We start from the raw sequence: 16,680 nt of genomic DNA on the forward strand, positions 1-16,680 counted from the left end.
TTGTCCTGAGACGTGGTGAAGACACTCGGCGAGGCAGAGGTGGCGCTGATAAATGTCAGGGGCGATAACCGCAGTGATGTGGGAGTGCAGCTGTGCGTGCGAGACCCCCCTTGTTGTTGTTGTTGTTCAGGCTGTGCTAAAGCTGCTCGGTCGCCGCTTGGTCCGTGCGCCGCAGCTTTAACGGCCTCGGCCACGACCGACTGCCTGCTCCGCCTCTGCTCATTTCTGACAAACGTCGCTTCAAATTTACTGACATTTACAGTTGTGCAACAAGACGTAAACGTGTGACTCAATAATCAAATTGTGCGCATCAATTATAGTAAAGAGCTGATTAAATATGTTGAGCTTGTAGACTCTCAAACAAGGGTATAACGTGATGGTTATTCTTAAACTACTTTAATACGTTAAAAGATGCGTTTGAACACATTTCAATTGGACTTGGATAATCTTAATATTGTTATTGGGATACTGCACAAATTTGAGGTCCATACATGCACGAGAAAAACATGGGATTTGTCGACAGGAAAGCAAAACGACAGTAAAACTATTACAAATCGTTTTTTACAGTGGTCAGAGCGCCAACTCAAAGGTCAGCGACTCAAACCCCACTTGAACCAGTGCATTCTGTCATCGTGTCTTTGAGCAAGACACGTCACACACCTCGTTACGTATGGATGTGTGGAGAGCCTGAATAATGCAATGTAAAGCACTTTGAGTATCTAGAAAGGGGCTGTATTGTGTAAATCCAAGGCATGATTACAGTGTTTCATATGTGATGGCTTCAACCTCCATTCATTAAACTGCTAGATTTAGTAGAACCAAAATATTGTATAAAATTAAACACATGCCACCGTCGCAATTAGCAACAAATTGTGGATGATTGACCACTGAATCGTGTATTTCAATAATGTAGATTATTAGCTCAAACAAAAGACCCGTTTATTGTAGAGTTGATTTAAAATGGTGTAGTTTGTTTTTGAAGTCCGAGGCCCGACCAACTGTCCCAAAAACGAGACGAAAAAGCCGGGAAACGAACCTTTTCACAACTTTTACTCCAGCAGAAGCACTGTGCGGTCCTCTGACTGTTTTTATGGATGGTTTTCTTGAGCGATTATTATTGTGGTTTCATTGCCTCTTTCATATTTCTATTTTCTAATGCAATTTCTTATGCGATGTATAGGAGTTTATGTGATTACTGATGTTGTGTTCACTCCGCGCAGCACCTTGGAGACCTTGTGCTGCTAAAAACGTGCAGTACAAATAAAGTTGGATGAGATTTTTCTTACCATTTGGTAACTAGTCTAGAAAAGGTCATGCAAAGTTGTGTTCTAACTAACGTACAATAATCCCAGTTTCGAGGTTACACATAACAGATGGTATGGATGATGAAGCTTAGCAGACTTAAGGTGCAGATGTTAAGTGTGATTAAAAAATAATTATAATACATAAATAACTGCACTTCAGTGGTAGTTGCTAGGCTACAAAATGTCCTGGCTGTATTTGTGCTTGGCAACTAAAAGTAAACGCCAAAAAGCAAAATGAATGTGTTTCTCTTACCCGTCAGTGCTTATTAATCTACTTGTGTGTAAATACCAGACTTATCATTAGTCGAGCGCACAAACCACTTTGTTACAGTCTATTTTTATGTAAAACCCCAATCTTAAAACAGACGGAAGATTATTACTTGTGAAATTTGAGGTGTGTGGAAAATAAAAAATGTGAACTAATATCCAGTTTAAACTTATACAACACCATCAATACTGTGATATGTGAAAAGAACCCCATCTCTAAACACAAAAAGTGAGCCGTGAAAAACCAGAGCAGGGTCAAATTGGAGACATTTTTCTATTGCATAACAGAAAATACAGACTCGACTAGGCCGTGTTGGACAATGGCTCATTTGACAGACTTTAGACAATAACAAACAGAGGGAGAGACGTGCATTTGCAGGACTTGTGCTAGAGTATGGAACCGGCTGTCATTAGCGCTGCAGCTCTCCGTGCCCCTCGAGACCCCCGCACAACTCTTAAGCCTGACCTTCAAGTCTATATACAATTCTCGAGATGAAATCCCACAACTATCCATTAACATCCATTTACTTTGCCATTTATGCGACCGCTCTGCCCCCGTGGACCTCGGAGATTATCACCTTTTTCACTATGTAATGTGGGCGGTGGCGGCTTAAGGTTGTCTGTACATCTCCGCGTTCTCTACGGGGCAAAATACAGAGCAGTCCATTATTTGTTGTGCGTCCGGAGAGACGGCAGAGTTGTGAAGACACTCGGGCCGTCACTAAGGGCTCCATCCACCCTTTTGGCTCCATCCATCCCAGAGGTGGCAAGTCCAAATTTAAGCGACTTTTTACTTGTATCTGTCGATTCTATTCCTTATATTATAAAAAAACAGGCTTGCTACTTTTTTAATATTCCGCGCACGGTCGTTGTCCGTTTGCCGAAGCCTGCGCACGACCTGTGGGAGGAAATGTAGGCCGATTGAACCCAAGGCCGTGAACACGAGAGGAACCGGGAAAGAGGGAAAAGAGAGAGGTGCGGGCGGCTGAGAGAGGAGAAGCGTGTTCACGTGGCGACGGTGCAGGCAGATACAGAAACACTGAAACATAATTATTTGAGCTGCGTTTGGACAAAAGGAGCTCTCAAAAAGGGCTATCAAAAAGGGCTTTATAAAAGGGTTTTAAATGAGAGTTTGGTCTGCAGATTACTGACAAAATGAGAGACACGAGGCTGTGAGACGGGAGGAAAGGCAGTGATTTGAGCAGTACTTTTGCCATCTCTGCTCCATTCTCATTTTCCCTCCTGGAGAAATACTTTGACATGTGGAGAAGTAAACAATTTTAAGTCCACATTAAAGATGTGACAAAATCAGATTTTAGTGTGAGAAGCAACATCACGATTTAAGGATTATTGACACCGAGACCAAACAGCGAAACACTTTTCTCTCATTCGAATTGTCTAATAGATCACAATTCCACACTTAATAATGTAAGTGAACATAAACAGCCAGATATAACAGCTCTGTTTACATTCACAGTTACTTTTTTGAGAATAGATTGAACAGACTTTTTTTTTTTAACTTAGTATGATTATATTGTGACCTGAATAATTACGTTTATTAATTTAGCAATAATCTTGGCGTCCCTGGTCCACGGAGGACAACATGTGTACAGTTTTTGCCCTCACTGCAGTGAACTGAACTTACCGGCACTGTTGAAACCGCAACCCAAGAAGTATCCTCTGACCTCAGGGGCTTCTCCCATCAGGGGCTTGTGGTCTGCCGTGAAAGACTCTGACAAACAGGCAGGAGGATGTGATTAATACAAACATGGTCATTCTGGGCACATAAATGCTTTAACAGAACTGCATATATGTCATTAGATGTTGGTGAATAACATCTGGGTGAGTTGAATCCATGTTCATATAAACCAATGACATTTGTTTGTTTACATTCTATCTTCCGCTTTCAAACTAAAATATTTATCACATCGACATTAGAGGCGGCAAAGATCGTGCTCAAGGTCTTTATTCGATGCATACAGGGAAAACACACTACAGCTTGTATTCTCTTGACTCTTGAGTTCTTTAACTGTGGTTTAAATACCGTATTGCAACTGCATTTTTTGGCTGGTGCGACTTATACTCCGGAAAATACGATAGCTGTTATTTTCTATCAGCTTTAAGATTATTTGTACCAGTTTACAGACAATGAAGAAGTACACAGTAACAGAGTATTGTGATAATTATGCTGCATGACAAGATGGATGCAGAAAAATATCTTGGCCAAAGTTGAGACACACTGCGGCATCACCAATAATATAGAAACACAAAAACCTGTTTTCTTAGTTAGTTACAATACAACATTAGTTTTCTGAATGTTGTATTGTTTACTCTAATGGATTATTATTGTTATAGGACTATTTAGTATGCTGTTGTGTAATTCATGGACTGATTTTAGAGTGAATAGAGTAAAAACCTGCTGATTGTGTGCGAGTGTGAGAATGTTTGTATCAGAGAGTGGACATTGTGAATTGTTCTTACTGCTAAATGTATTCCTACAAATCAGGGACTGCAGGTGGAAAGTAGCCATTTAGCTATAATCTGGAGCAGAACAGAGATTAATGTATCTGTACATTTTCCCTTCAAATAAAGAATAAACTAAAGCTTACATTTCAGAGTGTCATCATTATTGATGACCAATTTTCGGAAAAGAAAACTGCAGATATTTGGTGCTGAGATAGATTTTTTCCCCCTTTATTCCCTTCTCACCCTCTGAAGGTGATCTCATCCTCTTTTCTTCTATTGATCTGGTGTTCAGGGCCTGCTCCTGTGCTGCCATGATCAGGGCCTCTGTGCTGTCCTTCAGACCGGCCCTTTCCTAACCCTGGATTTGGGATGGAACCCTCCATGCATGGTCAGGAGCTTTCATGTCTTAACATCTGTGGTCTGTATCTCCTCCTTTGGCCAACTGATTATTCCTGCAGGGTATCTGATCACTGGCAGGCCGTAGCTGTTTATTGCCCGAGACTTGTTCTTGCCATTGAGCTGGCCTCTGAGGACTTGTCTCACTCGTAGGTATTGGCCGTAGCCGCTTCCCTTGTTATCTCTTCGATGTTGCCATTTGCCTGTGGGACTCCCAGGTACATGTAACTGTCCTCAATGTCTACTATTGTTCTTTTTGGGAGTGAGACCCCCTCTGTGTGGACCACCATCCGACCACACTTCTCTAGTCCGAATGACATTCCGATAACTGAGCTGTAGATCCTGGTGGTGTGGATCAGGGAGTCAATGTCCCGCTCGCTCTTAGCATACAGCTTGATGTCATCCATGTAGCGGAGGCAACTGATGGTAGCCCCATTCCTGAGTCGGGATCCATAGCCAGTGTTGTTGATTATTTGGCTGAGGGGGTTCAGACCTCTGCAGAACAGCAGTGGGGACAGAGCATCACCTTGGTTTATGACACAATTGATGGTCACTTCTGCAAGTGGATAGATATATTTATATATTATTATTTTTAGAGTGAGTAAAATAGCAATTTGTCTAAATTATGGCCATATGTGTATTATTATTATTTATTTTATTATTGACTTATACTTATTTAAGTGAAAAGTGAATCTGTGAACTTTACTTAAATTTAAAACAGATTGCTATGGATTTTAAAATCTAAATATTGGTATCGGCAAATATTGGTTATGAGCCACAGCAGCAAGACAAATATCGGTATCAGTATCAGCTCAAGAAGATTCTTATAAGACCGTCCTTTGTCCTTATACTGCCAGTGCAAACTACAGTTCTTCTCTGGGGCCATGGGGCACATGAACTATATACTAGAGTTTTACCAAGAACGACTTCATTTATTTAGTGCTGTCATGTCAGCTTTTTTTAGTTCCGCTGTCTGCTGCGTTCTGCTTTTATTATTGATGTACATTATGCACTTATGGACTGTAGTCCAATTACAGCGTAACCAACATACATTTATATTCCCTATTTCTCTATAAATTATTCTTACGGTAATCATGCATCATGCCAACATTTCATGAATCTTTCTCTTAGAAAACAGCCGCCCTGCTGTGATGAAGAGAGTGGGATTTCATAACAGAGCTACTCTCTTGTAAACGTGCAGCTGACACATTCACTGCAATCAACTTCCTCTATAAATATATGTTGTATGTTGTATGTTTTATATGTTATACTTATAGGATTTTCTTAATTTGTATGTATTTTAATGGCTTCTTTGAAGAACGTGTTTCGAGATTAATAAAGTGATATCTTAGTTTATCATATCTGATCATTCAGATCAAACGGTTTTAAAATGTGCATGAATATTGTGTGTTGTACAGCGCAATGCGTGGTGAAGTGTGTGTGTGTGTGTGTGTGTGTGCGTGTGCGTGCGTGTACATGTGTGCGTGTACGCGTGTACGTGTGTGTGTACATGTGTGTGCGTGCGTGTGTACATGTGCGCGTGTACATGTGTGCGTTCATGTGTGCGTGTGCACATATGTGTGTGTGTTCATGAGTGCGTAGTGTGCGTGTACATGTGTGTGTACATGTGTGTGCGTTCATGTGTGCGTAGTGTGCGTGTGTGTACATGTGTGCGTGTGTACATGTGTGTGTGTGTGTGTGTGTGCGTGTGCGTGTTCATGTGTGTGTGTTCATGTGTGCGTAATGTGTGTGTGTAATGTGTGTGTGTACATGTGTATGTGTTCATGTGTGTACATGTGTGTGTGTGTACATGTGTGTGTGTGTACATGTGTGTGTGTGTACATGTGTGCGTGTACATGTGTGCGTGTGTGCGTGTGTACATGTGTGTATGTGTACATGTGTGTGTGTGTGTACATGTGTGTGTGTGTGTACATGAGTGTGTGTGTGTGTGTGTGTGTACATGTGTGCGTGTACATGTGTGCGTGTACATGTGTGCGTGTACATGTGTGCGTGTACATGTGTGCGTGTACATGTGTGTGTGTGTACATGTGTGTGTGTACATGTGTGTGTGTACATGTGTGTGTGTGTACACATGTGTGTGTGTGTACACATGTGTGTGTGTGTACACATGTGTGTGTGTGTACACGTGTGTGTGTGTACATGTGTGTGTGTACATGTGTGTGTGTACATGTGTGTGTGTACATGTGTGTGTGTGTACACATGTGTGTGTGTGTGTACACATGTGTGTGTGTGTACATGTGTGTGTGTGTACATGTGTGTGTGTGTACATGTGTGCGTGTGCGTGTACCTGGTCCGCACACTGTGGACTTGATGCCGGTCTGCTCTAGAGCAGGAACTCTATTGATTGCTCCCTCGATGTGTTGCGTAAATATATCCCAGTCCAAGTCAAATAAGCTGAAGGCAAATTTATCAGAAACCTGCAAAGTGCAACACAAAGAGAACATGAAATACAAACATTCCTTTTCCAAGAGCAGGTTATTTGTCATCTTTAACAAAAAAAAAACTGCATCCATCCTTTAAAATCTGTCTTTTGCCATAAACAAGACACAGCGAGCAACAATACAAAACCAATAAAAGGAAAGTCAGTCTTACGTTTTCCCTTTTGTCTCGATGTCCTGCATATTTGTCTGTTTTCAAATTCAGTGAAAAAGTTAGTCTTAGCGTTTCATAACTGCCCAAAGTTATATCAGTCCAGTCCTGGACAGTCGTCTACGTCCCTCTCGTCCATTTCCTTGTTATTACTTTTTTAGCTGCAGCCAAAAGTGCACTCCACAGGTATCCATCTACTGTTTCCATCGTTGCAGTTTCACATACAAAATACATTGTTGTGACATTGAGTGTAAACTTGATGTCGAGACTGCAGTGCCTTATTACTCTCAGTCCGGTATTCATGAAGGATAGGGCAGCAGAGGTGTTTTAAAATCTCTTTGTAAATGATTCCCTTCAACTTTCCGCTACTGAGGCGTTATTGCTCCCAGTTACTAATTAAAAATAGGAGGAATTTAACTCAAACATTATGACAAGAATGTAATGGTTATGACTACAAAGTGAGGGGAAATTATGGTACAATCCTGTGGCAGCCAGAGTATGGCCCTCTTTTACTGGAGAATAAACATGTCAGTGCGGGCCTGCCCTCTCTGTTCCCTGTCCAGGCTTTAATTTGCTCCCATCTGGACTGCTTCCAGGTCAGCTGGGCCAAAATGCAGTCTTTAGCTCGTCCATCTCCTGCTGTGGAGTGTGGACCGCCTTGCTCTGAAGCACTCTCCTCCTCCTACTAATCTAAGTGACTCAGCGGGCTCGGATTTAAAAAAAAATCCCCCGCTCACCACCTTGTGCTCTCTGCAGGATTTGGTAAGTCACGTACTTCTCCCATTCTTGGCAGCGCGATGGTCCCTGCTCCTCTTGACAACCTCCTCCTGCCTGGCTCCTACAGTTTTCTTTCCTTTCTGAATCATGCCGTACCTAAGCATCAACTCCCTGCCAACATGCTGGAACATACTTGCAAGATACAAAGTTCTCTATGAAAACCACTCATGAATACATAATGCAACATTCTCCTTAAGTTGACATAAACAGGGAAATGCTAAATATTGCAAGAAAGCATCATTGCTGACGTAACTCTAAATTCAGTGTATTAATGCTTGTACTTCCAACAGTAGAAAATATATATATATTTTTTCCCAGTACTTTATTTATTCCATTTCTTTGCATTTAGACGTAAGATTAGAAGTAAGATCTCATGACAATCTTCCTCATACTTGTGTAACATAATCGTAAGAGATGTAGGCCTAAATAACGTCACAATTTTAGTGAAATTTAGCTGTATTTTGATGATAAAATACCTGTACCAACTATATATATTATACCTACATCAATAAATCCACAGCTATCACTGATGCTAATCCTTTCACAGTAGCATCTTCCGCTCTTTTATTCTCTCCGAGCTAATACTCTTTTCAGTATCTCGTCTCTTTTGCACCACATCCACTTTGAGACATCAAAGCGACGCTCGGCTGCAGTACAAGAACAAAAGAACCTGCGTCTATTCAAAGAACTATGGTACAATTGCCAAGGAATATGAAGACAAGCGCCAAACCAGACTAAGAACAAAAAACGAGGAGAGCCCTTGACTCAAGGCGCGTGTGTCCAGTGTAGGTCATCATAAAGAGACTACGGGGTTAGTGATTAGCTTATGACAGACATGAATTGTTTAAGGCAAGAAGCTGACCATACATTATACTGTAAACAGTCAAAAAAAAATCATGTTTAATATACAGAGTTCAGAAAAAGTGTGCAAGCAAACATCAAAACTGTGCTACAAAAGTACTGTTTTACAACCAGTCAGTCATAGTAGGATTTGGCCCAAGAGTTATAGTAGTGAATAAATCCTCATCTAATTAAATGAAAGTAATTTAATGTGGTAATTTGTGGCGGACAGACAGACACACGAGGGATCTTCAGATACCGTCAGACATTTACACAGACTAGTCTCCATTGAATATCTCTTACCTCTTCCCAGAAAATTGGGTTTTGCTCATAGCCTCCCACGGACAGGGCATCACCTTGGAGACGCAGATACACTGATGCGTCGTGGTCTCTCACATTTGGCATGTTCTGCAAGTAAATGGTACACGCATTTCCTTAAGAATATGAGGAAAACTGGTCAGGTTAAATGCCATCTTGAGGAGAAAATGATCACGTCGTCATGCAAGGTTAGTGCAGTTTGTCTCTTCACAATCACAAAGCTACACTATAGGGGATATACATAAACCTGGCAACTCAAGCCATGGGTCAAATGCCAGCCTCATCTTTATGTAAAGGTTTCATGGCGACGAACCATAAAATCAACATTGCATACGGCTGCAATGTGTAGAACGGTAACGCGGATCAGAAGCGATTATATAATTTGCATTCATTTTGTCCTAAAGTAGTTTCTCTCTCAATTTGGAACTGCAGTGCTTTCTTCTGCCTGAGCAGCATAGATTGACATTTGAGACCTTCTTTGATACACAATAAAATCTTATTTCCTGTTCCGAGTGCTGACTGCAGATTGAGAGCTCCAAATGATTCTGTCCTTCACTCACTCCCACGGATGAGAAGACACACCAAATACAATCATGAAACTGAGAAACTTGAGTTATAAATCGCCCCATTTGTTTCTTCTCACTGTTGTGTTGGAATAAAAGTGCCATCTTCCATCTAGAATAAAAAAAAAACTCTTAATTCAGACAAGAAGCGAATCAAACACGTACAGTTTATTGTGTTTTGTCGACTTGTTGCAAGATTTGTACTACTACATCCAGGCAACAGCAAAAAAGTCTGATTACAAACGACAGCATTGCACAGATTTAAGTCATTTTCTTCTAATTTAATACGCAAGTTGGTGTCTTTATGAATGACGAAGCAGTGAAGCTCGTCAAGCCGCTCTTAAACTATTTCCAGTGACAGCGCGGCTCTGGCAGTGCAGCTGAAACACCAACACAAACCAAATCTTCCAAACAAGGAAGAGACAAATAACCTGACACACATAATCAACACACTGATGGATACAGTCTCAATCTCTGACACAAACAAGCCAAATCTCATCACACCACGTAGAAGCGATGGAAGCAATCCAGTCATGTTTGCTGACACTGCCATCTGGTGGTTAAATAAGGAATTACAAACTAAGATAACATTGCTGTGCGCATTGAAGAAACATTTATACCTTATTAAACGTCTTTATAATTGCTTGTGATGGTTAAATGTGTATTTTCAGGGCGTTTAAAGTGTGTCGTCTCTCCCTGCTTGAAAAACAGCCTTGCAACATCTGCCGACAATGACCCAAAGACAACTCTCTCTATATATATATGTATTATTTATATTTTTGTCGACGTTACATGTTTTTGTATGCGATTATACCGTCTTATTTCAATTCAAAAAAAATAAAATATAACATTCTCTGACATTGCATTTTCACAAGAGAGCAGCAGGGGGAGCTCCATCTCTAACACTACTATATTGGTGTGCAAACAGAAATTTACAAGTCTTGAACAACATGCAAGGTGTAGTATGATATAAAATACAAACACTGCTTTACAAGACTTACTTGAATTCCCTCTATTCTCTCCGTCACCACATAAGCATGATGCATCGCAACAAGAGGCACCTTCACACCAGCCATCTCTCCCAGCTTAGTAGCCCACACACCTAAACGCGGCACAGGAAACAATGTTTAGAGAAGCAGAAAGCGCTCACAGACCGGGGTAATTTGAGCATTGTCTCGTACCGGCACAGTTCACAACACATGGGGTCTCTATGGTTCCATGAGCTGTCTCCACGGCTTTCACTCTCTTCACTCCAAGATCATCAGACTTGACTTGGATCCCAGTCACAGGGCAGTTCTCAATCACCTACAAACAACATCACTACTGCTATTATTACCATTATTGTAGTGGTCGCCTAGTCAAATGATTATGTCTATTGTTCAGTGAGACTTTGTACATTCATTATCAACAGAACAAAGGTTGAAATGTGGTGACAAACGGCTTCTGAATACAGAATGTTTACAAATAAATTGCATTGATTATTTAATTTAATAATGCCACCATCTTCATTATAAAAGTTGTTTTCATATGTGTTTCATATGGTCCATAAAATCAAATACAATTATAAAAATGAATGTTAGTAGTCCACTGTAGTCATGATTAATAAACTAATCGTTGTAGCCCAAGAAAAACTATTTCTTTATACCTTTTATTGTATTTTTTTTTAGCTTACATAATGACATAATAAAGCTGCATCAAAGAGAACTATTACAGCTGCTAATAATGTGAAAAAGACAAGTCTAGTTAATGTGTATTCAAGATATGGTCTTAAACCAAGACTGCTGTTACCAATTTAGATAACAAAACTATAGTAAGCTGGCAGTAAATTTTATGGTCATAAAAGGAGCAAATCAACCCTGTCCCATTGTGTCTGAAGCATCAGAAACTCAGAAAGCATGAAAGGAGAAGCTGAGCAGGGTTAGAGGACGTTAGGGGACATTACTGTGGCTCTGGTCAGGGTTAGGGGACATTACTGTGGCTCTGGTCAGGGTTAGGGGACATTACTGTGGCTCTGGTCAGGGTTAGGGGACATTACTGTGGCTCTGGTCAGGGTTAGGGGACATTACTGTGGCTCTGGTCAGGGTTAGGGGACATTACTGTGGCTCTGGTCAGGGTTAGGGGACATTACTGTGGCTCTGGTCAGGGTTAGGGGACATTACTGTGGCTCTGGTCAGGGTTAGGGGACATTACCGTGGCTCCCGGGCTGAGGCGGCTCTGGTCAGGGTTAGGGGACATTAATGTGGCTCTGGTCAGGGTTAGGGGACATTACCGTGGCTCTGGTCAGGGTTAGGGGACATTACCGTGGCTCCCCGGGCTGAGACGTCTCTGGTCAGGGTTAGGGGACATTACTGTGGCTCTGGTCAGGGTTAGGGGACATTACTGTTGCTCTGGTCAGGGTTAGGGGACATTACCGTGGCTCCCCGGGCTGAGGCGGCTCTGGTCAGGGTTAGGGGACATTACCGTGGCTCCCCTCCCCGGGCTGAGGTGGCTCTGGTCAGGGTTAGGGGACATTACCGCGGCTCCCCGGGCTGAGGCGGCTCTGGTCGGGGTTAGGGGACATTACCGTGGCTCCCCGGGCTGAGGCGGCTCTGGTCAGGGTTAGGGGACATTACCGCGGCTCCCCGGGCTGAGGCTGCTCTGGTCAGGGTTAGGGGACATTACAGCGGCTCCCCGGGCAGAGGCGGCTCTGGTCAGGGTTAGGGGACATTACCGCAGCTCCCCGGGCTGAGGCGGCTCTGGTCAGGGTTAGGGGACATTACCGCGGCTCCCCGGGCAGAGGCGGCTCTGGTCAGGGTTAGGGGACATTACCGCAGCTCCCCGGGCTGAGGCGGCTCTGGTCAGGGTTAGGGGACATTACCGCGGCTCCCCGGGCAGAGGCGGCTCTGGTCAGGGTTAGGGGACATTACCGCAGCTCCCCGGGCTGAGGCGGCTCTGGTCAGGGTTAGGGGACATTACCGTGGCTCCCCGGGCTGAGGCGGCTCTGGTCAGGGTGGTGCAGGTGCCTGCGGGGTCCATGGTTCCATCTTTGGGCACATACAAAGTTCCGTACAGGTCGTCCACGTTCATGAGAGGATACAGGTCCTTCGTCTCGGCAGGTGACAGAACGTGCGACTCGATGCCATACACTTTACCCAGCTACAAAAAGAGGCAATATCAGAGTGTGTTTATAAGAGAGAGCTTATGCAAGATTCCATGATATTTTGTTGTGCATTTGTTGTGTAAAGACAACATGACAGATTGTGTGAAAATGTGCTGCGCGGTAGTTGTGTGGTCTATGCTGAAGCACATATGCCAGCTTAAGATCCCTGGTACACACAATTTGCTGAATGTGTTTTTAGGGCTGCAAAATAAACAACAAAAGTCTTGATATTGCAGTATTGACTATTGCAATAATTGATACTAAACTAAATGGCCGTGGCTGCAGAGCCGCGGCGCGGTCAAATGGCCTAGCAGTTTCAGGAACCTCGGCACGGCCATATAGCCTCATGGCTAACGCTAACCCTAACCTTAACCTTAACCCTAACCCTAACCCTAACCTTAACCCTAACCTTAACCCTAACTTTAACCCTAACCCTAACCCTAACCCTAACCTTAACCCTAACCCGGCGCGGTCTAAAACGGTGCGGTCAAATAGCCCAGCAGTTTCAGGAGCTGCGGCACAAAATAACATGGCAGTTTCGGCCGCGCGCCGCGGCTCTGTAGACACTCCCAAACTAAATACTTATTATATTGCGATAACACCAAGTGCAATATATCAAAATGTATACAATACCGTGAATGTTGTTTTGAAGGTATACAAAATTTCAATATCGAGTATATAGTTTATAGTTTTGAAAAATGCTACAAAAAGAGATTAAAAATAAATGTTCAAATATTGGCCAAACGTGACATTTCTGCACATTTGTGTTTCTTTTTACAGACAATTCACATTTGTCTGACAATAAAAGCCCAACTAATACATTAAAAAACAAGTTCTGTTGGACTCACATAATATCGTCTGAATAACATACCTCAACATATCACAATAATGTCCAATATGGTGTCTTTAGTTTGAACCCTTTTAACCTTCTACAACAATAACAGCAGGTTAGGAGCAGCACAGACAGAACCCCGGCCCTGTCACTGCAGCTGCTGTGTGAAGTCTACTTTTCATCCAAGCAATTTGAAACAAAAGTGTTATTGATCCTCACCGACATGAGGCGCTTGTACTCATCCAGCCTCTGTTTATTAGAGGCAATAAATAGACCTCCATTTTGGATCCAGCCGGTGTGGAGTCCAGTCTCTTCCTCCAGGTCTTTGCTGATCACGTTTCTAGTGTGTGCCAGGAGCTCCACTTCGACATCACTGGGGCGAAGCTGCCATAGAAGACCTTACAACGAGACGAAGATGTGTTTGGATGCTTTCAGTATACTATATTATACTATATAAAAAACTGGTTTGAAAGTATAAAGACTATTTGTAAGCAATTGTAGACTTATTTCTTTCTAATTTAGGGAGAATGGCAAATTTATTATACTGAACATCAAGCGACAGATGATTGGGAAAGGTTTACAAACGGCTAGAAGACGATCAGCATGGAAAACATTAGTATTGTGCAACTGATTGAGTCGCTTTAGACCATTTTATATGAACTAGAAATACAACGACGGACTAACGGTGTTTTCTTTGATTTTCTAACAGTGTCTTAGTTGATTTTTTTCCTGGCAAACCTGCTCAAACAGCACAGTTCATTACCTGCAGTGTGCCAGGTGGTACCAGCGGTCAATCTGTCCCTCTCCAGCAAAACCACATTGGTCATCCCCATTTTCGCCAGGTGGTAGATGGTCTGACAGCCCAGACTTCCTCCTCCAATGACCACTGCATCTGCCGACCTTCAGCAGAGAAGCACACAATATTCAAGTTGAGATGGGAAGTTGTACGAGATAAAAGACAACACCATAATGTCACTGTAAGCTTTCGTTTTAGATATGAATTAACATATTTGTCTATGATCTGACACAAGATACAATGTTCATCAGGAGAGGCTCACCTGGGGAGAGGTTTGGTGGGCCCAGAGGTGGTCCCAACCTCCTGTTTGAGGGTTGTCTCATAGGGAACACTTTTTTCTTGGGTGGGTTCTGAGCTGTAGGTCCGGGATGTCGTCCGGCACAGAGGAGACAACTGCGGCTGGAGTGACAACGATATTCGGCGAACTGCACTCCCTATAAAGGCCATGGACTGGACAGATAGACAGAGGTAAATAGTAATGTCACTACTTGTTATTTGGAAGTAATGGTTACAAGTTATTTATCTATACTTTGGTGTCAAACATCTGTTTTTATGAGCTGAATGTCTCTGTAAATTGTTCAAATAAAAAACGAATCTAAGTGTTACTGAAATATATAAACACCAAACACTAATTGTAGTTTATTAAGACTTAGTTACAGGAAAAGACTAATTGTTGCCTTTTAAGTGTAAGTCTGACCCTCTGGTCAAAGTTGAGACGATGTTGCAATGTAGTTATATGAATTTGAAGTGAGGAAAAAGGGGACATGGCTGACATAACACTTCTGATCATTAAATAGACAACTGAGCGTGTGTGCTTCAAAAACTACTTGGTCATATTTGCATTTTGCATGAGAAATGTCCCCATGTGTGAACAATAAAGGAATATCTTAGTTTTTCTGAGAGTGACAGTTTGATCTGGATTGAAGTGGATTGTATACTTTGGTTGGATGGTGGCTTTAGCTGTGAAGTGAATGAAAGTGCCACATCAGTGGAATTTCGCTGCTAACGCGGATGTCAACATAACATGTAGTTTATTTAAGGTCATTTACGCAGCACACGAGTTAAACTGGACTAAAATAAACTGAGACACGTGTTAGCACGGCGTGTCACAGTAGTGTGTAGGCTAAATGTATTACACAAGTAAACTTAGTAACAAGCCATGCCCCATGTGTATGTGTGTGTGAGTGTGTACGTGTATGTATGTGTATGTGTGTGTACGTGTATGTGTGTGTATGTGTATGTGAGTGTGTACGTGTATGTATGTGTGTGTACGTGTGTGTGTATGTGAGTGTGTGTACGTGTATGTGAGTGTGTACGTGTACGTGTATGTATGTGTATGTGTGTGTACGTGTATGTGTGTGTATGTGTATGTGAGTGTGTACGTGTATGTATGTGTGTGTACGTGTGTGTGTATGTGAGTGTGTGTACGTGTATGTGAGTGTGTACGTGTACGTGTATGTGTGTACGTGTACGTGTGTATGTGTGTGTACGTGTATGTACGTGTATGTATGTGTATGTGTGTAGTGTGTGTACGTGTATGTACGTGTATGTATGTGTATGTGTGTAGTGTGTGTACGTGTATGTACGTGTATGTATGTGTGTAGTGTGTGTACGTGTATGTACGTGTATGTATGTGTATGTGTGTATGTGTGTGTACGTGTATGTACGTGTATGTATGTGTATGTGTGTAGTGTGTGTACGTGTATGTACGTGTATGTATGTGTATGTGTGTATGTGTGTGTACGTGTATGTACGTGTATGTATGTGTATGTATGTGTATGTGTGTAGTGTGTGTACGTGTATGTACGTGTATGTATGTGTATGTGTGTAGTGTGTGTACGTGTATGTGAGTGTGCAGCACGTTTGTTTGTCGCGGTTTCGCGCATACCTACGGTCGCTCCGAACGCAAAGATCCAAAAGCCGATGATAAAGTATGTATAGAAATGGCAGCTTTACGGGTTTAAAGTGTCTGTAAAGTGTGGCTTCAGAGCAGCAGCACTGTCAGAGGAGCTGAGTACGTTTGGCCCGCCCTCTTCTACTATGGGCCCGCCCCCTGATCCGCCCCGAGCTGCACGAGCCGCACCACTGGCGTGTGACGTCACCCGGGCACTCATTGGACTGTAGGATACTTTATGCAACTGTATTTGTACTACAACTGCATTAGTACTACAACTGTATTAGTACTACAACTGCATTAGTACTACAACTGCATTTGTACTACAACTGTATTAGTACTACAACTGCATTTGTACTACAAATGCATTTGTACACTCATAAAAACATTACTAAAACTGCATTTGTAAACTACTAAAAAACATCACTAAAACTGCATTTGTACACAACTAAAATAAATTACTAAAACTGCATTTGTA

At 42.3% G+C, this 16,680-nt stretch overlaps 1 protein-coding gene across 1 annotated transcript in view; it reads right to left on the reverse strand.

Moving 5' to 3' along the window:
- sardh (sarcosine dehydrogenase) overlaps nucleotides 1-16,289 on the reverse strand; it is a 36,823-nt gene extending 20,534 nt beyond the window's left edge. The window contains exons 1-10 of the mRNA XM_072455317.1: nucleotides 16,197-16,289; nucleotides 14,571-14,758; nucleotides 14,276-14,412; nucleotides 13,732-13,910; nucleotides 12,497-12,676; nucleotides 10,723-10,846; nucleotides 10,543-10,643; nucleotides 8,964-9,068; nucleotides 6,742-6,871; nucleotides 3,217-3,303 (exon numbers count right to left, since the gene is read on the reverse strand). Of these exons, the coding sequence (XP_072311418.1) occupies nucleotides 3,217-3,303; nucleotides 6,742-6,871; nucleotides 8,964-9,068; nucleotides 10,543-10,643; nucleotides 10,723-10,846; nucleotides 12,497-12,676; nucleotides 13,732-13,910; nucleotides 14,276-14,412; nucleotides 14,571-14,755 (1,228 nt within the window). The 5' untranslated portion in view covers nucleotides 14,756-14,758; nucleotides 16,197-16,289. The remainder of the gene's footprint in view (nucleotides 1-3,216; nucleotides 3,304-6,741; nucleotides 6,872-8,963; nucleotides 9,069-10,542; nucleotides 10,644-10,722; nucleotides 10,847-12,496; nucleotides 12,677-13,731; nucleotides 13,911-14,275; nucleotides 14,413-14,570; nucleotides 14,759-16,196) is intronic.
- Nucleotides 16,290-16,680: the final 391 nt, after the last annotated feature.

This window comes from Eucyclogobius newberryi, unplaced genomic scaffold (assembly GCF_026437365.1).
Source record: "Eucyclogobius newberryi isolate DKJ021-1_F unplaced genomic scaffold, fEucNew1.0.hap1 SCAF_2, whole genome shotgun sequence".
In the NCBI taxonomy this organism is placed as follows: Eukaryota; Metazoa; Chordata; class Actinopteri; order Gobiiformes; family Gobiidae; genus Eucyclogobius; species Eucyclogobius newberryi.